Source organism: Drosophila biarmipes, chromosome 3R (genome assembly GCF_025231255.1).
Source record: "Drosophila biarmipes strain raj3 chromosome 3R, RU_DBia_V1.1, whole genome shotgun sequence".
Lineage (NCBI taxonomy): Eukaryota > Metazoa > Arthropoda > Insecta > Diptera > Drosophilidae > Drosophila > Drosophila biarmipes.
Genome location: NC_066616.1, coordinates 5,454,832 through 5,476,258, shown reverse-complemented (window position 1 = coordinate 5,476,258; position 21,427 = coordinate 5,454,832). Strand labels below are relative to the sequence as shown.

General features: G+C 42.0%; 1 protein-coding gene across 3 annotated transcripts in view; it reads right to left on the bottom strand.

Moving 5' to 3' along the window:
- The window catches only part of LOC108027192 (histone-lysine N-methyltransferase, H3 lysine-79 specific), a 40,947-nt gene that overhangs the window by 1,710 nt on the left and 17,810 nt on the right, over positions 1-21,427 (bottom strand). For 2 of the 3 annotated variants that reach the window (XM_050888818.1, XM_017098494.3), the window contains 6 exons: positions 8,403-9,617; positions 7,514-8,097; positions 7,270-7,445; positions 2,876-6,541; positions 2,509-2,727; positions 1,946-2,440 (listed from right to left, as the gene is read on the bottom strand). In XM_050888818.1, the coding sequence (XP_050744775.1) occupies positions 1,946-2,440; positions 2,509-2,727; positions 2,876-6,541; positions 7,270-7,445; positions 7,514-8,097; positions 8,403-8,681 (5,419 nt within the window). In that variant the 5' untranslated portion in view covers positions 8,682-9,617. Of the gene's footprint in view, positions 1-184; positions 689-1,945; positions 2,441-2,508; positions 2,728-2,875; positions 6,542-7,269; positions 7,446-7,513; positions 8,098-8,402; positions 9,618-21,427 lie in introns of all 3 variants that reach the window. The other variant, XR_001768314.3, reaches the window with a different exon arrangement.

The window sequence follows — 21,427 nt, the reverse complement described above, 5'->3', positions numbered from 1 at the left end:
AATCTTCTTGGTACAGTTGCGTTGCGCTTTGCGTGCAGGAGGTTAAGTTTTCGTGTTCTTTTGTTTTTATGGGTGTTTCATGTGTTTGGTGTGGTATGTGTTCAAACAAAGAGGTTGCATAATGAAAGTAAAATAAAAAATCATAATAAAAAGAAATAAACCAATTAGGCGCAACAGAACTTACCTCATGCTCGTTAAAATTTCATAAATTTGGTTCGGGATTTTTAATTATAATTTGGTTTTTGGCATATAAATTCTGTACTTTTAGTAGGTAAATTATTAAACGCAAAAATTAAAAGTTGTCTTTTGTAGGTTTCTGATTTGAAATCTTTGTTTTTCATCAGGTTTTGTACTCTGCTTATTATTTATGGTAATTAGAAGATTGTTTCTTTCGCCCAACAACAAACATGTTTTCGGTTTTGCTTTCGTTTGGTTTGTTTGAGGAATTTTGAGGTATGCAAGTCAATCAATTCAATTCAATTCAGTTCAATGCAAGTCAATTCAATGCAATCGATCATTGGTTATTGGGGTACTGTGGGGCAACTACTACTACTATCGGCCAGAACATATCCGTTCAGGTTCTGATTACTATGGGCAGCTGATAGTTTCGTTGGGCCAGACAAAGTCGTGCGAAGGCGACGTCTGGGATCATAATTAGTTATAGTACGTTGCGTTGCCAAATCGTTAACTGTATGGAGTAGAGCATAATAGAAGGGATAATAAAGAAGGCTGGAAAATATGGGGCATAATTTGTTGGTTGGTTTGTTTGGTTGTTTTGGTCTTAGCATTACCAATTTGCATTTGCAGTTTTTGTTCGAATTTTAGTAAATTGAAAATTAATTATGCATTAAATAACATTCCAGAAAGTTGCTTTTTGGGTTAATTTTGAAATAAATGTTTGCTTATGGGGTGTGTGTGAGTGTTGTATATTTATGTATGGTTTTTACAAAAAGCTGCTTAGCTCAATATGTGTGTTTGTGTCTGCGGGTGGCTCTGGGTAACATATTGTATATGCAGTAGGTAGAGATGATTGATTTGGCATGACGCTTAGGATAAAATAGGAGCTAAATTACTTTCAGCATGTTGGATGTTGTTGGCTTTGATTTTGTGGTCGTTTGCTTTTTTACATGATACACTAATGTTTGTTGAGGCACGGAAAATTGAAATACCTACATAACATCTTGGGAAAGTTTCAATAACTTTGATATACATGTCACTCGCGATAAACTTAAAATTGTTATGTCTTTCAGGATATCTTAGTCATTTCTTTCATGTTCGCCGTTCGTTTTCACCCTCTTAGGTTTACAAATTTTAATGTCGATGGCAAAGTAAAAATATAAAAAGCATTGCAAATTCATAATTGAATAAAATAAAACAAAACATTCAACGCTACTGAAACAAAAGTAAGCAACATATACAGAGTGGACTACACGTGCAAGGGACAAAGACCAAACTACGAAGAACACACAACAATCAAAATGAGTTGAAGAGTAAGAAATAAAGATAAGTTGTTTCCCATGTTGTATTTACAATAGGTAAAATGTCTAAATGTGTTATAAATGTAGGTATAATAATTGTTTTCAGATGTATGCTGTGTGTAAAGCAAATCATGCCGAGTCAGAACTGGAACTAGACCCTGAGCCAGAGCCGGAGCTAGAGCTGGAACTCGACGATGAGGATCCGCCATCGGACCCATCACCTTCGGATTCCACTGCCTCCTCTTCCGGCTCAGATTCCGAATCCGGATCCGGCTCCTGCTCTGCTCGTTTCATGGTTAGATCTTCTGCCACCGTTTGGGCGGGTTGTCGAGTTTGGTATTTGTGCTGGTGAAGAATGTGTGATTCTAGCGAGTATGCTACGTGTGCTGGTGGTGGTGCTTGTTGTGGTGCATAGTTGGGTGTGGGTACCCTGGTCGAGCTTATGGCTTGGTCTACGTAGGGCTTACCATCGTCGGCGGCATTGGCATTGCGCTGTCCGCCCAAAGTTGGCGTGTTGCTGTGGCTGTGACCGTGCCCAAGACCGTGTCCAAGATGCGGGACCCTCAGTTGCTGCTGGGACAGCTGCAGATGTTGCTGCTGCTGTTGTTGCTGCGACTGGTGGTGGTGCAGCATCTGCTGTTGCTGTGGGTGGTGCGACAGCTGTAAAGGCCGCTCGTCGCCCAGCAGCGAATTGATCTCGGGACTCATCAGTAGTGGTGTATCCACCAGCAACTTGCCGTTGTTACTGTTGCTGCGACGGCCGCATGAAGATGACGATGACGAGGGCGTCGGGGAAGGCGTGGTCGCATCATGAGCTGGAGGCGGCGGCACCACTTGCCCGTTGGCATAGAGGTGGGCATGGTGCTGCTGCTGCTGCGTCGGTGGCGGCTCGTAGTGGGCCAGCTTTGACGGACGCGGCGGTTGCTGATGCGGCGCCAGCGGCGAGCTGCGTTTTATTCCCACTGAAAGACCAATCAATGATTTAAAAGTGATAGAATTTAAAGTTTTTCAGCCCTTTTTGGTTGCTTACGTTCGACTTTGTGCGGTGTCCCATTAAGGCTGGCTCCATGGTGATGATAGCTGTGGGCTGGAGGAGCTTGGTGAGCATAGTGGGCTGCTAGTTCCATGCCAGGAGGCGGTACTCCCGCTGTAGACGAAGAGGCGGCTGCTGCTGCGCGTCGTTGACGCTCCTCAGTCTCCTCCTTATACTTCCTGGCTCGCACATGGTCCTGCAGCGAGGCAGCTAGACCTTAAGACGAAAAAAGATGGATAAAGTCAATTTCGATCGTTATCACACCCAAGACGATCTTTTTGTTCTACAAATATTCAAAACTCATTGACAAGTAATAACGAAATTGATATTTAATTAAAAATTGATTAGCTCAATTTAAATGTACCTTCTAGTGGAGGATTGGCACCATTAAGACGCGGTCCTCGCAAAGATGCTGCTCCCGCCGACCCTGCCGCCTTCGACTGTTTCTGCTGCTGTTCCTCGTGGAAATAGGCCTCGATGCTGCCCTTAAGCTCCGCACGGGGCAGGGCTACCGGCTGATAATCCCTTCCAGGTCGAGCAGCAGCGGAGTGGGTTGTTGGCGGTGCTGTTCCTGCGTTGGCTCGAGCGCCACCCTGAGCCTTCTGGACATAGGCCACTTGCGCCAATGTGGCCAGATTACAGTTTCCTACAGCTGCAGCTCCGCCAGCGCCCACACCAGGTCCTCTCTCCTGCGCATAGCTGGTGGGATGTGCTTCCTGGGACTCCTCGGAGAGCGGTCGCACATGGACTCTCTCCGGTCGCTGGGCATTCAAGTTAATCAGCAGGCGATCGTTGGATCGCTCATTGAGGTAAGCTCGCTCCATGAAGTTGGCGCCACTAGTGCTCATGTTTACAGCTGCATTGATGATGCTCTGATGCGAGATCTCCAGAGTTCGCTCGATTTCCCCGTTAACCAAGTCGCCAATAGTCTTGCCTGAAGTGGGAGGTCCTCCATGTCCTGGAAGCGGCGGCGTGGCCTGCGGCGTCACGTGTTGGCTGAGCTTCTCCTGCGACAGATGGCGACGCAGGGCCATTTTTGCGGGTGAAACCTGAGTGTAATCCGGCTGCGATGAGTTGGAGCTTGGCCTGCTTGGCGGACGGATGCGATAACCGCCGTAATCCGAGTTGGCGGAACTTGCTCGGGGCAGCAGCTCCAGTGGTTGCTGCTGTGGCTCCACTACTAATTGCTCTCGGCTACCCGAACGCTGGAGGTGAGCATCAGCCGGCGGTGCTTTGAACTCATTGGGATGATGCGCATGCGGATGTGGATGCTGATGCTGTACATGCTGCTGCAACCGATGCTGCTGATGGTGTTGCTGCTGGTGATGATGCTGTTGTTGTTGCTCCTCTGCCCGTATGTGCTGTCGTTGTGCCGCATGAGCAGCTGCTGCCAACATGAGCTGCTGTTGTTGAAGCTGATGCTGCTGCTGCACCATGTAGTGTTCATAACTACTGGCGCTTACGGAGCTGCGACGCCTCTGGTAGCCCAGATCCGCCGGATTTGTCTGCTGTCCAGCTGCATACAACGCAGCCATGTGGGAGGGTGGAGGAGGTGGTGGTGGTGGCGCCTGCCTAACGGGCGAATACTTTGGTTCCTTAGCTGCCTGGTACTTGCCCGATCCAGTGGCCTTGCCCACCGCACCGCCGTACGCTCCATATGGAAGATTTGCTGGCGGGGGCGGCGCCGTGGAAGCGGTGGCTCCTGCCCCTGGGCCTGGCAGCGGTGGTGTTATTGGCGATATAGTTGTGTTCGCGTTCAGATGCATCAAGCCCTGCGTGGACACGGTGATGATGTTATGCAGATTGTTGGGTAGCGACTGCGCGGGGTTCACCACCGCAGCCTGCTGCTGCTTTGATCGCTTGGGCGCCGGACTGTGGAGAGGGGAGGGAGATGGCGATGAATCCACTGCCTTGCTGCGCTGCTCCTGATCCTCGTTCAAGGCCGTTGTGATGATGCTCTTCAAACGATCCTCAAAATTGGCAACCTTGGGCGATTCCTGCTTGCGACTGGCCGACAGCCCGGGTAGCTCGCACTTGGGCAGCTGCGAAAGAGTGACCTGTTGTTGCTGTTGTTGCTTGGGTGCTGGCATCAGAGTGCTATCTTTGTAATGGTGGCTAGGTGAGGACTTAATGATTACTGGAGCAGACGGCGGAGGTGGTGGCGGCGCCTCTAAAATGGTTTTGTTCTTGCCATTCACTTGGTAAGTTTGCGCACCGGCTCCCTGGAACTTGCCAGCTTCAATTTGGCGGCATGTCTCTACAATTTTCTGTGCCAGCACTTCCGGATTGCTTTCCTGGATCTTGCCCACTTCGGGAACCTCCGGCCACTCCTGGGAACGAGCACGGTGCTCCCGACTGCGACGAGAGTTCTTCACGGAATTTAATTTATTATTTATGGTCACTGAATTCGTAGTGATGGCTGTGGAGGAGGATGAGGAGGAAGAAGATCCGGATGACACGATCATGTTTGTTCCTTGCGCCAAAAGCGTCGCTGCAGTGGTTCTCTCTTCCGCTGTCTTCTGCAGCACCGTGGTCTCCTGTTCGATGGTAGACACCTGGGCGTAAAGTTTCTTGCGTTGGCTAAGCGTATTGGCAATTTCCTTCAGCACCAGCTCCTGGGCAGTTGTCTCAGAAAGTTCCGGGGGAACCTCCAGCTTGACCTTTCCATTAACCGTTCCACAGAGTTTCTGGTATTCGGTAAGGTTCTTCAACTGCTTGTTCAGAAGTATCTTCTGCTCTCCCTCGTAGAAGGTAACTTCGTTCCGCATCCTGCTTGCAGTGTGCTGCAGATCCTTGTGTCTACCTACAATCTCCTTCGCCTGAGCGATCAAATCGTTGGGTGAATTTACATGTATGCCCAGCTCGTTCATGCGCACTTTGAGCAAAGCAACACTGTCATCAATCAGCACCTTTATCTGCTTATCCAACTGACTGGCTCGGTTCTTTAGCCTGGCCATACGCTCCTGCTCTTGAGCTATCTGCTTTTGAACCTGGGGGACATAGGCACTGGACTTCATGTGCTCAATCATCGACGTGTACTGAGAGCGGAACACATCCAGGAGGATCTGCAGGGCATAGGGCGTATCCTGGGGCGCCGCTGGAATATCCAACTCCGTATGAGCCATGTTTTCTGTAAGGAGAGCTGTTAGCTGTTGGTCCACCGTTCCAGGAGCTGCTGGCAGCTTCTTGGTCATGGTATCCAGGGAGGTACTCAAAACCGTTTGCTTATGCAGTGCTTCCAGTCCTACTATCTTCAAGGACTTCCTGCCGCGTGCCCCCTTCTTCATACGTCCTTTGCGACCAGGTCCCGCGCTAGCAGCCCTTGGTTGATCCTCCTTGGAGCTGGAGTCCTTGCTGACCACCGCTGCCGCCGCCGCTGCTGCCACAGCCTCCGCTTCCCTTTGGGCAGCTGCAGCCGATTTGCTCGCTATCGCGGCTTTCCTGGTCAACTTTTTCCGCTTTTTCTGGGTTGTAGCTCGTGCTTGGCGGCCTACTGCTCCCCCTACCATGCTTCCCCCATTACTACCGCCATTGCTGTTCGAGTTATTGTTCTCCTCGTCGTCCGACTGCGAACTCTTGCCCTTTGAACTGCACCAATCGGACCATACCTTCCTGGTCATGGGGCCATTTGAGGCAGATGTTGTATTCGTGGCCGTGGTGGTGTTGCCACCATTGCCATTTGTTGCCTCGCCATCGCTCTCCGTGCTGCTTTCCATGTCCAGGCTGCGTTGCTGCTGTTGTTGCTGATGCTGTTGTTGATGGTGCTGCTGTTGCAGTTGCTGGCGTGTTTTGGAGGCAGCCGGTTGCCCACTGGCAGCTGCTATTCCGCCACCGCTGACATTGGCCGGCGACTGCGATTGATGGCGCTGCTGATGGGCGGCGGTAGCGGCAGCTCCGTTCGACTGATCCCGCTCCCGCTGATGGTTGTTATTGTTGGCGTGATTGTTGCTGTTGTTATGGTGGTTGTTATGATGGTGCTGACCAACATTCGCCTCTCTCTTAGCGCGATCTCGTGTGGTGCGAACAGTCCCTAAAAGATAAAGAAGAACCGGTCTTTAATACAAAATAAAAGCCAACATTTCATAAAGTAAGGATACGTTGTGCTTTCCTTAAATTCCTTGGCAAATTTACCAACTGTCTTAATGGTATTTCTTTTATCAATTAAAATAGTTAGCTCAAGAGGCTAAAGTAAATATTTACAAAACTATTTCACAGTGACCTGGCTTATAGTTTATAAAGTATACATTTTAGGTTTAACCCGAAATGCTCATGACTTCTCAATCTGTTAAAAAAATAAAAAACAATTATCTAAATATATTGTTTAACTATTCTAAACCAGAATTTTAGGCTTTCCTCTTAACCATATACTGTGATTACATTTTCAAGATGTAATCCTCCTAAGTATATAATAGGACTAACTGAACTATCATATAATCTCTTAAGGCTGAAGAAGAATAAAAATAAGAATACATTACTAAAAGTATTTCTTATAAACTGACTATTAAGCATCGAAAAAAATATAATTCAAGGTTAAATCGATTTTGTGATTTTAAAACAAACAAAAACTTATTTTCATTCCAAAAGTGATTGAAAAAATCATAATAAATGAAAAAAAAATGCTTGATTTTGACAGTGATTGATTGGTTGGAAAAATTGTATGGGGACGAAAATGACTGTTCTTTTTGTGTAGTATTTCCTGGCTTGATTTCCGAATGTTGCGTCCTTTATCTCCGCCTCCCATTGTCCTTCAGAACTTACCCACGCTCTCGTGATCGTTTCCGCCCTTCGTTTTTAGGCGCTGAAAGTATCGCTCCAAAATGGTGCGATCGATCACATGCAGATAATACGAAACGGGCTTGCAGGTCCAGGAAACGGAACCCTTGAGTGGTGGAATCTCGCTGACGTGCATAATGGTGCCAATGTCGCTCAGGTTTCTGCAAGAAATAGAAAGGAGTTAGAAATGTCTTTCAAAAGGTCTTGGGTTTCTGAGACTTCAACCAACCTGTCCGTGATCCGAAAGTTCAGAGGACAGAACGACTTGGAGGACACGACCCGAGCTCCGTCTCGAAGGTCTGCGAATCGTTCCTTCAGCTGATGGTCCACCGTCGGCCCAAAGGCAAAGTTGTTAACAAAAACCAAAGTTGAGGAGGTGATCTTCTCACGATGCTCATCGACCAGAAAATCCCCCTTTATCAGCTTGTACTCGCAAAAGCGTTTGCCGAACCATCCCATATACTGGCGGAAGAACACGTCCATGCGCTCGGCATATCGCGCCGGAGTGTCCGCCTTCTCAATGCCAATGCAGGTTTTCAGGGGAAAGGAGCCGGCCATCTGGAGGACCACCTGGCCCACTCCCGAGCCGAGATCGATGAACGTGTCCTCCTTGCTGACGGTGACGTGCTTAAGCATCTGCTGCACCAACTCGTAGCTCGTCTCGCCGTAAACCTCTGGCGAGAAGGGCTCATACTGGTTGAGTTTATCCGGATCGAGAACGGCAGCATTGTAAACTAATTGCAAAATGTGTCTTAGAAGGCTAGGGTGAGCGAACTTATTCAGGCGCTCGGCGGGCAGTGAAGTTCCTTTTTCCTGCGAGATGAATAAACATTGAGCTCAGCTCAAAATCTCATAGTATTTTTTGCAAAAGAACAATATTAAGAAATGAACATTCAGAAACCCTTTGAAAGCGAAAAAGGTTTATTTGGCAACTCTATTAGATTTTTGAAATGCTGAAAGCAAATCTGAAATACAATCAGTATTTAAATTTGCAACAAATTTATAGTCTGTGACATTTAGAAAAAAAAGTGAATTAATAGTGTTTTCTTTGGTTTTCCTTTCTAATAATTTTCTTTTGCTGGAAATACTGCCACAAATTAAAAAAAGAAACCACTCACCAATGCAACGATGCTGTCGACGGCCTTGTTGAAGCGATCGACCAGACCGGTCATAGTCTTATAGCAGGCAGTGTCAATTTGGTGGAGATTGGTCTCCTCGAAGGCCGATGACATCGATGGCAGTTCATCGCACACGAACTTAATGGTGTCGATAATGTCGATGCCATTATCGTGCTTGTCCTGTCCGTGTCCGATCTGCAGGGGCCAGGCGAAGGAAATGACGTCGGAGGAGCCAGCGGGCGAGCGCAACACCAAGTCCTTGACTTGGGGTGTGGCCATATTTTTCCGCTTTCCTTGGCCAGCCTTTCTTATTTTTGTCTATTTTGTTGTGTTGTTTTTGGTGTGCGTGGTAAAAGGGGGCGAGATCGGTGTTTTTTGGGAGTTTTTGGGTTCTAAAACAACGATTGCTTTTTGTCGTTTTAGTTGGTAGTGCCGTTAGAGATTTTGACTTTTGATGGGGCGTCTATGTGGGCGAGTCTATGATAGGTGCTAAACGATTTGATGATCAAAAATTGGCATAGAATTTGTGTTTCTGTGTTGTTTCTTGTGTGGAGGCGATTGCGTTACGGTTTACGACTATGGTCTACTTTTAGTTTAAATGGTTTCTTCTTCTGGTTGTTGTTGATGTCTTAGGAACAGTGGCAGCGTTGGGTTAATGTATTGGGCTAATAGAATAATATTATGCTTCAACTACTCTTCGTGGCGTTACGTTTCGTTTGCCTTAAACGTTACTGTAACTGCTGCTGCTGCTGCTGCTCTGCTCCCTCTTCTGCTTCTTCCGTTGCGACCGCTTCTCTTTCCGGTTCCGGTTCCTCTGCCTCTCACTTCCGCTCTTCCTTCAGCAGCAGCGACAAAATACAAAAGTAACTGATGATAGTTGCGTAGTTTGATATTTTGCTGGATGTTAAGAAAACGATGCATTTTCTTCAGTGTGCGGAAACAACATTTTCCAAATGTTTTCCTTTCTCCCTAGATTTTCGGTTTCGGGTTCTGCTTCGAATTCGAATTCTGCTTGGTGTTGCATTATAGACTCCCACCGTTCCGTTCCGATTCAGTGCGTTCCGTGGCACGCGCTCGTTCCCAAACACCGTTGCGCATATTGCACGCGCCTCGGGCCAGTTTTGGAAAGTGTTTTAGAGGAATTCGCAGTTATTATGTTTTTACAACACTCGCGCCTTTTTATGTACAGTTTTGAAAGTGTTTTCTAGTTTGAGTCTGTAACAAGAAAGAAAAGAAGAGAATGGTAAAAACATAAATAAGCAACATAACCACAAAAACAAAACCAATTGTTAAAACAAAAATGCGGGGACTAAAATTTTATGATCTTCATGACGGGCGAGAATAAAAATGCAGTTCAATGCCAAAAAGTATGATGGTTTTGAATAATAGAGCTAAGGTACATGTCAATAAGTCTTACTTTCTACAGTTACTCTAATTTATATTGTACTATAGCTATGATAAATATTTAACTGATTTCAGAATTGTTTAATGATAAATATTAAATAGTGTGTTCACTGGTTTTGGTTTAGGCAGTTGGCAACGACGACTGCTTCCCCAATTATGTTGTACCCGAGACTCTTAAAAAGCATTCTTAATCTTTGAATGAGTTAAAAAATATGTTTAGTTGTTTGTTGATTTTTTATAGTGAACTCTCATTATGCAATACTTTCTTCGAACCGTCGAGCACAACTTACAAGTTTTCTAATTTTATCTGTTTGTGCAATTATTCCCACACTGGGATTTTTTGGCCCTCTCACTGAGACAATTTCATCATTGATATGCAACACCTCTTTCCCTGTTGGTCTTGCTTTACTTTTTGTGTTCGGGGTGGCTTTCGTTATATTTGTTTATTATGCTAATTAATCATGCAAGGCACGTTTCAGGGCTTTTTTTAAAATACTTTTTTCACTTTGTATTTAATGTGATGCCATTCATTTTGCTACTTCTATTTTTGGTGGGCGTAGACGCAAGTCAACGACAATGTGACTTCATTAGCATAAACAGCGCTGACGACAGCTTTCCTCGCGGGGAGTAAGGAGGTGGGAAAAGCCAGCCAGGAAAATCGATACCAACCCCAAGGCCTGCGGCTCGAATTAAAGAATGACTGAAAATGTCCGTCACTCGGGTATTCTCTAATTAAAGCGTACTCGCCATGGGCATTGAAAATCACCGTTGAGGCGGATTAGCTGCAGGTTAAAGCTTCAATAGACCCATATAGAGAGGGAGGTACTCAGTCTAGCGTTAACATTTTTGGCTAGACAAGCGCCACATTAAATCGAATGGGTTTTTGGCCTGCTCTCACACTCGGCGTTGGCCTTAGGTACATATACATATATACGTATGTACATTCTAGCTCGGTCTGGCAACTTCAAACAAAATTGCAGTACATTATATAAGCAGTGCCGCTATGTGGCATCGCATGGTTGTTGTTTATGCATGCACGTGTGCGCATCCGCCCAACCTCCCCACTTCGAAATATGTATCTATCCGTATCCCGCGTGCGTGTGTATCCGTATCTATATATACACATGTATCTGCAACCATGACAGCCCCAACAGACAGCCAGACAAAAGCTCCATGTGGCATCTGCCTCCTCCCCGATTTTCCACCCTTTGGCCAGCGCCCCTTTCCAAAAAGATATACATATACATAAGTTTATATATCGCCCCACAGGTCGCTCATTTCGCCGGTCAAGCCGACAAACAACAACATGAGCTATAACAACGATAGCGTCAGAGACAACGACGTCGACAATTTATTGTTAATCAATAACGGGCAATGAATTTTATTTTCAGTATTTAAACGTCACTGGGCATTTGCAGTTTAAGGGAAATGTGCGTGTGGCAATGAAAAGCTGGCGAGAAAATGTCTGGCATGAGAGAGAGAAAGTAATGGGTTCGAGCCTGAAAACAAAAAGCCAAACGATGTAAACTAGAACCTATTGAATATCAAATGAAATCGTACTTTTCTCGCAATAAGAAATGTACAGTAAGCCAATACAAAATATTGTTTTTATATTATTGTGTAGTCTATTTAAGGAAATCAAATCTTTTTTTGAGTCACCTTCGTCTTGTTTTTGTAACCTTATTTTTTGGCTATTTCAAGGATGTCCTAGGATTCGTTTGGTCAATTTGGGAGCGCAGACAGCACAGCACTCTTGGATATACATAAAGAGCGTACCATGGGAGTAGAGGCTCAAGAAAACAAGTCCATTTAAAAGATATTGAACTCACAGTCTGTCGCCAAAAATATGAGTGGTCTATTGTTGGCTATTCCCGTAAATTGCGGTTTTGCAGCCAAACATCAGAAAGTCAAAGTCATTTCCATTAGGGATCCCATTCTAAGGCCTACACCATCCACTTTGTCTGCTGTCTATCCTAATATGTGTACGTTAATACACATGTCCTTAATGCGAAATGTATATGTCTAGTGAAGACCTTTTAAATGGGCCCAGACAGAATTCCAGAAATTTTTCAGGACGACAATAAAGGGTATTTATCTGTTCGATTGAACGTCTCGAATTATATGTTTTCAAACCTTTTACTGGCTTGGCATACATACATAACTTTTAAGGTACTTTCAATTAAAAGCTGTACACTGCATATATTTTTCTCCATTGATTATTATTTCTAAAGGGCGGCACAAAAATCGATTAGCTAATTAGAGACTGGCTGCGCTATTTATATCATATATTTATTTCATACTTTTTGCATGCCCGTGGAGGCGTGACACACATTTCGCTTCCATAGTATACACAAACGTAAACTGAGAAAAGTTGACACAATTATGGGGCCTACACAACAATATAAAGGGGGCTACGGGGGACCATATAGCCATCGGCACCTCGCGCTTTTAATCAACTTAAAAAGCACAAACACTACACTTTTCCCCCCATACAATACAATAATATACATTCAATTAGTTAAAAAAAAAACAAAAATGGTTGTTAGGTGCTTCATACTAATAGATCAGTGTCATACGAATATCTGGAGTTTTATTTTCATTTTGTTTAGGACTTTTCTTTCTGTGTAATGGCAGACAACGCCCACGCGAACCGCTTTTATTATTATTCTTTTCCCTCTCTTTTTTGCAATATTATTTGCGTGTTGTTTCTGCTCGCCTTTCCTTTTTTATTTTATGACTCTGCCTGCCTGCCACGCTGTCTGCCTTGTTTCGACCGCCCCCTCACATTTTGTGTTTGCTGATATCCCAAACTAAAATAATAAAAACAAATTACCCGCTGAATGGGAGCTGTGTACAACAGTTCTGAAAATGATACTTCGGGCGGGGGAGAGATTGGGTGACTAGTTTTTATTATAATGGCAATGTATGTCAGGGTCAGAAAATTGTGGCGCCATTAAACATGAGTTACATTTTTGGACACCTAATATTGCAAACTATATTAATTTTCTGTTTCTATATATTGCACCGCTCATTCAATTTATTTATTTTCTGTGAGTCAAGTTTCCCTGTCTCTATGGTCATGTGTTGTAATTGTTGTTGGTGCTCGAAGGTCAAATTAGTTAGCGCTTTGATTTCTCGTTAATTATCGTTGTAGCAATGCAGACCCAATGAATTTTTTAAGTCATTTAGCTTTTTGTAGTATCTTTGCGAGAAATGAATATTAGAATACTTAATTATTAAACATTACTCTTCAATTTTATTTCCCTGTTGAAGGATGTATAAATATTGTTAATGTTTGAGAACTGTTGTCAAAGGGTTCTATACAAAGTGATTTAACTTTTTGTAAAATTCTTTATTTTTAAAGTTTGGAGAAAAGGTATTTTTTAAAAAGAATCTATATCGTCAGACCTAGGTTCAAAGTCTAACTTCTTGTTTTTCAACTGTATTGAGGTCACCTATTATCAGCCTGTATGTTTACGTGAATTCACTGGAATATATAAAATGTAATTTTATTTCCAAGGAAAACAAGCGCATGGCTTTGATTCACTTTTATTATTTTCCACTGATAAGAATTTTGTTATGTTGACTACATTCTATAAGAGCGCAACCTGCTGGCATGCGAGGCCATCAAATCAAATGTTTGTCCTATGTCCATGAGCAAACAAAAAAGAACTGATAAGATATGAAATTATTTGACCTACTTATAAATGGCTTTTCTAAACGGAAGACAAATAATGAAAACTTGAAAAATAACCATGTGACACTAACCGCAATGAAGGAAGTGGAAACTTTTTCCTGTAATTTACGAAACAGGCTGCAAGTCAAACACCTGCCAGGTAGACTGATAAAAAGAAAACAAAAGATCGGCAGTACTTCGGTTTGGTACGTGCCAGGGGGAACTCCCCTTTTCTTTTTTGAGCTCCCCTTTGAGATCTCTTCGGAAGGTCATCAATCGCATCGCGTATATATAATTTCTTGTCCTGCGGTTTTTTCAACAAACAGCTGCATATAAAAACCACATGGCCACCGGGAAAAGGGGGAAGGATGCAGCTTTTGACTTGAAAAAACAACGCAAACATGTGCAAGAAATTTAAGGTGGCCACTTGCCAGAGGTGCCAACCAGCCGGTACTTAAATTTACATAAAGAAATATAACTATATTTGCAGTGTTCTTAATGACAATTCAACTTAAATATAAAAAACGATTGAACAAACCTTTTAAAACCACAAAACAAATGTATTTCCATTATAATTACCTTATTTTATGAACATGAGGACTGGTAAAAAGAAAAGAAAAAGATAAAAAAAAACATACAAGTTTGAAAATATTAAGGAGCGATATGGATATATACATTCAAATGTTTGCCTTAAATGGAACCCAGTCAAGAACCTTTAAGTTCCCTCGTCACATTGTTGCCAAACTTCACCCAAATACCCACATTAACGCATTTTGGAGCTGCCACACCCAGAACTTGAAATGCACAAAGAATCTCCAAGAACCTAAAATAAAAAAAAAAGGAAAAAACGACGACCCCACCCACAAAAGCTGTTTGGTTTTCCTGCCAGCAAAGGTGAACAAAAGTTCAAAAGAAGGGCACAAATTAGACAAGAGCTCCGAGAGTAATCGATTTTAAATTACCATAAAGCACTTGCCAGGGAAAAACTTTGTTCTTCAAAGCCAAAAAACAGCACCAGTCTTCACGGACTTTCCGCTTTAAATGCCTTTAAAGTGCCACTGTAAAACTGGGAGTCCGAAAGTTATAGGGGTGGAGTTAAAATTTTACAAACTTTCCTATCTTTTCGGGGCCGGGTTGAAAAAGCCAACGCAAAACCGTCCCCAAACTTCACCCCAAATGGAGGGAAAAAGATGGAAAGTACGAAATCCATTTCAAAAAAGGGAATAAAAAGGCCGAAGAAATATCTTAACCAAAGTATATGCTGTTCAGTTCAGGTAGGGAATACGATTTTTATGACTTGAAAAAATAAATAATTTTTCTTCAAATGTTAAAAAATTTATTTATTTATTATGCTTGCATAAAAAATGGTTTAATGAAACCGTGTAATGTGCGAACAATGCCAAATGCTTCGCTCCAGAGGATGCAGATGCAAGGCAGCGAATCGGAAAGAGGCACATTCAAGCAGGATTTGGTCGTTAAATAATGGCTTCAACATAATCAATAATGTTGGCAAGGCACACAAAAGAAAATTCCAGATAAGCCCCTAGCTAAATTTCTGCTTGGAACTTTCAAATTCAAGCAAGTGCTTTCATTTCATTAAGGCTGAGTATTAGCTAGTAACATTGGGTAACTCAAGAACACCTAATGGGAAGGAAAGGAAACTGCTGTTAGTCAATAATGTTCACCACCAATATTCTCGACTAGTCACAAAACATTCCAATGGAATAAATTAAGGTTAATTATAACTTTGTCATTTTTAAGATTTTATTACTACACTACTAGTGAGTAGCTTTAACTGGGGAACATACACTGCTTGAATACCACCAAAAATAAGTATAAATTAAGAAAATGAAATAACTAGTTAAACAAACAAATTCAATGGGCCCTGATAGCAATTAGGGTTGTAATAACAATGGTGAAATGCAGACACTACAAAAACTTGCTGCTTAAAAAGCAATTGTAAGTACTAAATAATTTTCGAACAGTTCCCAAAAAACATTGGTATAACTCGAATTATAAATTAGAAGAAACCCAAGTTCTTGTAAAAACGTTCTTCCTACTTTAATCAATTGCTGTAATTAATTTAAAATAATTAGGTCTCTAAATTTCCAAATTAACTTCAGAAGCGTACAATTAAATTTAATGTGATACCCGTCTTTTGAAGGGTATAAAATCAGAAGCAGTGGGAATGCGGGTGGTTTGAGTTTGGGTTGGGCAGGAGTATGAACCTAATAATGGAACGGTGCTGCCCTCGGTGGTTTTGGGGCGGTTTATTAACACAGACGACTAGTCGTCGTTTCTTTAGCTTTGGCTTTCTGGTTCTCTCCTCGACCCTCAACCTCCATCCTCCGACATCGAGAACGTCATCATCTTGTTTATTTTGCGCACAGGGTTGCTCGGCTGCTGATTCTCGGACTTGCTGACTCTCGTTCCCATTCTTTTGCTCGGTAGGTGGAAATTCGGAAGGCCTGCCACTCTTTTGGCATTAATTGCTTTATCGATTTTTTCGAGCATTTCCCCCAAGCAAACACCACAACCCAACCACCCACCTACCCTCTATTTGTTGTTGTTTTTAGCACAAGGACGTGGAAAATAAAACAAAGCTGGTGAATTCCACTCGTTTGTTGCCCTTCTCTTTTCCCACCCTTTCTGTCTGCCTTGGTTACTGTGAATGAATGCTAAGAAGCACTGGAAAAAATGGGTGGCAATGGGTGGCGACGCCAGAAAAGGCAGTGGAAAACATGGAAGGAAAATGCACTCCCTGGATGGCGCTTTTGCGAAATAAAAGCGGAAAAAATGCACCTGCCGCAGTTTTCAAAAGGTTCGCAAACAACATGGAGAAAAGCAAAATAAAAGCCGGGGAGAGAGCAAAAGTAGGCCAACCCATTTTACCGCCCACTCGGAAAAACCAAAACAGCGACAGAGTTGCCATCCCAAAGAGAAAAAAACAGAAATGCATGCAAAATGAGTTCAACGCCGGCAGAGAAATAACAGCTACAACTACAGACCGGCAGGCGGCGCCTCAACAAAAACTTCTCTGTTAATGCACAAAAAAATAAACCAGCGAAGCAAGAAACTAAAAAAAAATGCAGTAAAAGTGTGTGCAAGCAAAAGCCCCCAAAAAACGAGGTCAACTATTTCTGCAAGTCGGCAGTCGACTGCATTTGCTTCAATTGCGTGCTTAGTTAGTAGGTTATGTTTATGTAAATTTGCATAATTACAAGCACTATACCCACCCCTCACCACAAAGTTAATATAAATAATTTTTAACTTAAATAAAGCACTAGAGTTGCTTTAAAGTTAGGTATGGCAACTACACCAGTCTTATCCGAAGCAAATGAAAATAGGTCAGTTATTAAGCCCTAAAAAATATTATCTTATTTATTTTTCAAGGTAACAAAATTTAAAATGAGCCCATTTGTATGAAGAACAAATAAGATATTTATTTGGGATTGCTTTAAAGAATCAGATAGCGCTAGCCCTCAAACGTTAAAATTAAAAAAAATAGAAATAGAAGTTATTAAAGTGCCCATAAATAAAAATAAATATGGGTCAGTATTACAGAATTCAATAAGTAAGCTTAGTTCTTAATAAAGAATCACTTTACTAAATAATTCATCCTTATTTTCAACTATTTCGTACTGCTTTTAAACTTTTAATGCAACGAGGTGAAGAGTGGCAACATCGCGGCGTTGGAGGAAACAACTGGAAGTGGGTCAGTAATTAAAACTCATCGCCTCCAGTCTTCAATTGTTAAAAACTATAAAAATCGCTAAAAGAAATGTCCACTGTCGAGGGAAAAAGAGAAAAGGATGTGCATTAGACATAACTGGCACAGAAATGAAGTAGATGGAATCAAAGCGAAGCAGAAAAACCAACTAATTGAAAACTGTCTAAACGCTGGAGGGTGTTAAAGTTTAAGGAGGAATTTTAATTTATGTTTGATAAAATTGGTTTATAATATGCTATCTTTTTTTAAGGCTAGTAATGTAGTTTGGGGTAATATGATTAAAAATTAAAACTTTGAAAATCTTCTTTAAATATAAAATACTGGCACAAAATAAAGGTATAACATAAAAACTAAATGACAACTTCTTACAAATTTTCTATAATTTTTTGTTTTGTTTTGAAAATATATAAAGCTATATTTATATATATATACGTTCGACAATACAACACAGTAAAGTGTACTTTATTCAAGCGAAACTCGACTCGAACCCCAAAAGCAACCTTTTGGCCCCCAATAACATTACTAAAACATACTGAAAATACAAAAGGGAGCTCAAAGGAAATTTCAGAATGCCTTAAATAAATAAGAGAAAAGCCTGAAAAAATTGCAGAGTTGAAAGAAAAAAATGTAGAGCGGGATAACAAAGTGGAACAGAAACCAAAAACAAGAAAAAATAGAAAAGAAAATCAACAGCCCAAATCAAAAGAACAGCGGCAACATACACACCCCCGGATCGAGAACAACAAAATTAAAAGGGACAACCACACAATCGAATAAAACCCAAGAGCAGAAAGCAATGTTGCCAATTTTCACTATTCTAAGCACAGACAGAGTTGCCCTGCCACTTTCAGAAGCTCAAACGACCGATAAAAGCGGAATGAACAACGAAGCAGGAAAAGTATATAAAATAAAATAGAAATTGAAACATCCTTCCTGGGTAGCGTTTGTCAGGTCGGTGGTTGCCCAAACTACTGATGAAATTTATATGGGAAAACCCGAACAATGGTGGCCCAGGGGGGTGGGAGAGTAACGTGCGGGGGTGAGTTTTCCCAGCGCCAGAAGTGCAACAATTTTCCATGGTGTGTGTAGCAGAAGAACCTGCCACAAGGGTTGCCAGCCCAAAATGCCAGAGACTCCGGAGTTGTCCCTCAGGGGATGGTAATGGTTTAGGTGCAATGCTCTAATGCCAATGCAGAGAAAAATATTTCCAGGAATACTTTGAGTCACATTTTCTATTAGAAATCAATATTTATATATAAAATAAAAAATAAAATATCGATTTAAAAGATTAAAATTTTATTTCATAACTTATCAACCATACAATGGAAGTTATTGATTTCTGTGTGAGGATATGGAAAGAGTCAGACGAATATTTCCGGATAAGTAGCAAGAGCGCCGTAATAAAATCTGTCTAACATTATTGGGTGGTTCGGGTTGAGTAGAGTTGAATTTTGGGTTTGGGACTAAGGGACCTGATGGTCTGGAGCCCAACTTAGTGGGGCGAAAGGTGGGTGGCAGCGCTCTTAAAACATTTTCCGTTGTTGCTGCCTGGTGACAGCGCAAACTAAAGTGGGAATAAAAGAGAAGAGGGTTGGCGTTTCCGGGAGGAATGTCAGATGAAATATGGTAAAAAATGTAAATTGAAAAAAATTTGTTGTTTGAGGTTGAGACAGAAAATTTATGGTGAAACGCGCAGAGAGAGCCATAAACTAAAGTAAAAGAAAAGTTCGTTGAGAAAATAATAAAAATAAAACAGAGGAAGGCAAGCTACAAAGTAAGTTGAGAAAAGCGATTAAATTTCATGAATTATGGCTAGCACACACAACTATACAGTGGGAAGCTGTAAGCTGAGATGAGTTACGATAGATAAAACGTAACCGAGGAGTAGAAAGTTTAGTATAAGTGAAGCTGTAACTAAAACTTTAAGAGAAATTTGGCAACCATTTATAGCATTAAAGAGAATACATTTATCAACGTCGTTTTTGGTCAAAATGTATTTGCCTTTATATTTATGTTCCAAAAATACCACAGAAAAAAAACAAACAAAGAGAAATAATTTATATGCGAAACATTTGTGTTTGTTTTTGGCCCAAAGCGGGGAATGAAACGAAAAGGGAAGCATTAAAATTAAACACACAGCAGAGCAGACGTTGACAGTTTCAGTTCATTGAACCGAACTTAATTAAAAATCAAGTTGAAGGTCGCCCTCTCGTTTCAGAGTGTGTGTAAATATGGCCATAACGAACATATACCGACATGTTTATGCATTTAATTTGAATACAAAACGTTTTCGAGCCAAAAATCCGACGAAAATCAGCATTACGCGATCAACAAAAATACGTTGTACTAAAACTGGTAATTCGGCAAAGGTCAGTGAACATATTTTACAACAATACAAATAAAAACATAAAAGCAGACACAACAAGTGAAGTCCAGTGTGAGACAGGGGAAAAGTAGAAAGGGGGGACCGAGAGGGGTCTATCATTCCGGTCATGATTATTTCTGGGCAATGTCTCACGAGAAAACCTGTTTTAATTGAGCCAAGATTCGGTGGCTGGCTGCTGCCTGAAGTTTGGCAACGGCGCTCACGCAACAAACGAAAAGTAAAGCAAACAAACAAACAGTTGGCAACTCTGCACCGCCAGGGGCAGCATCCCAATCAGAATTTCAAACATTTTAATATGGAAAACGTGACGCAGCAACAATGGCAAAACAAAAGGAGGAAGAACGACGGGCAGGAACATTTGGCAAATGAAACGTCAACAGAACAGCAGCAGCAGATAAAGAAGAAGCAGCTGCTTGTGACCACAATTGCGGATAATATCAAGGTGTAATTTGACCCGATGATTGCTTTTGCAATACTTATGTGAATACAGATGACACAAAAGGTTGGTTTAATCTTGATTTTGAGCTATTTGTTTGCAATTTAGCACTGCAGTGTTAAAATAAGAGTAGAAATTCAGCTAAGGATTTAAAAATTAATTTCAAAATAATATATTTTTCTGGTACATCAAAATATAATGGATTATTTATGGTGGTCACATAATAGTGCTTTATCTTTGGATGTAATTTCCCAAGTCACTGCACTTCCTGTTTTAAATGGAAATTAAGAACCCTCTAACTTATAAAACAATTTTTACTGTTTAAAATAAGTAAGTATGGGGTAATGGTAAATGGTAATAAGCTATCAAATTTCTTCAAATATACTTCCTATGTATAGGTCTTCTAAAATCACAGATCTATAGGCTTCAAAGTAACCTAGTACTGTAACCCCTGCTGTATAGAGATGCACGATGATAGCCCACGGCATTAGATCGTTGGTTGCACGGCAAGTTCCTGATAGGTGGACGAGTTGAGTGTGTGTTCGTGACAGGTGTTTGCTCGTGCGTGTCTGCGAGTGCGTCTGTGTCGGGCTGGTGCCTGCACTGGCGTCGGTGTCCGTGGGTGCACAGCCTACGTAATAGCAGCATAACTGCATCGAGTGATAGTCACGTACGCCACACACCTCACAGTGGAACCCGAAAAAACAACCCAGCGAAACCAAAACAAACCAGACCGAGCTAAGCCAAACGCAGGTGTGCATTTTCATCCGGAGAGCGAAAACAGATAGAGAGCTTCTCAGTTTCAATGCAATTCAATGCATGCGCTGCTAGCTGCTAACAAGTGTCGCGTTGAATAAGGAAATGACAACAAGTTCTACTTGTCTACTTTTGTTGGCTTTGGCTCTCGGTTATGCAATGCATTTCGCCTTGGTATTGCTATATTGCTCCGACAACCATTATTTATAATCGCTGTACGGTCTCGGCTCTCGCAGCGGGAACTTAAAGGTCGTCGCTTGAAGCACTCGTATTCGGCAACAGCTTCTAGGTGTGCGTGTTCGCCTTAAGGCTAAATTAATTTCAGCTTTGAACTTGCCACTTCAACGGAATTTGGTTATTAACTTCGGCTAGTTGTGCTCGGGCTCTCCGCTGGCTAGGAGCGTAAGCATGAGGTAATAGCAGCAACTAGTTCTTACTCACTTTCCAAGGTTAATCGGGGTTACTTTTTCGAATTTTAGCAGCTCAAACTTTAGGAATTTAGGAGAATTAATCATTTAAAGTTATTTAAATGGCAAAGTAACAAAGAAAACTCATTAAACTGGATAAATAATAGGTTTTAGGAAGGAAACAAAATGGATAATGGTACATTTTCCATTTATTTGTCCAGCTTTTAATG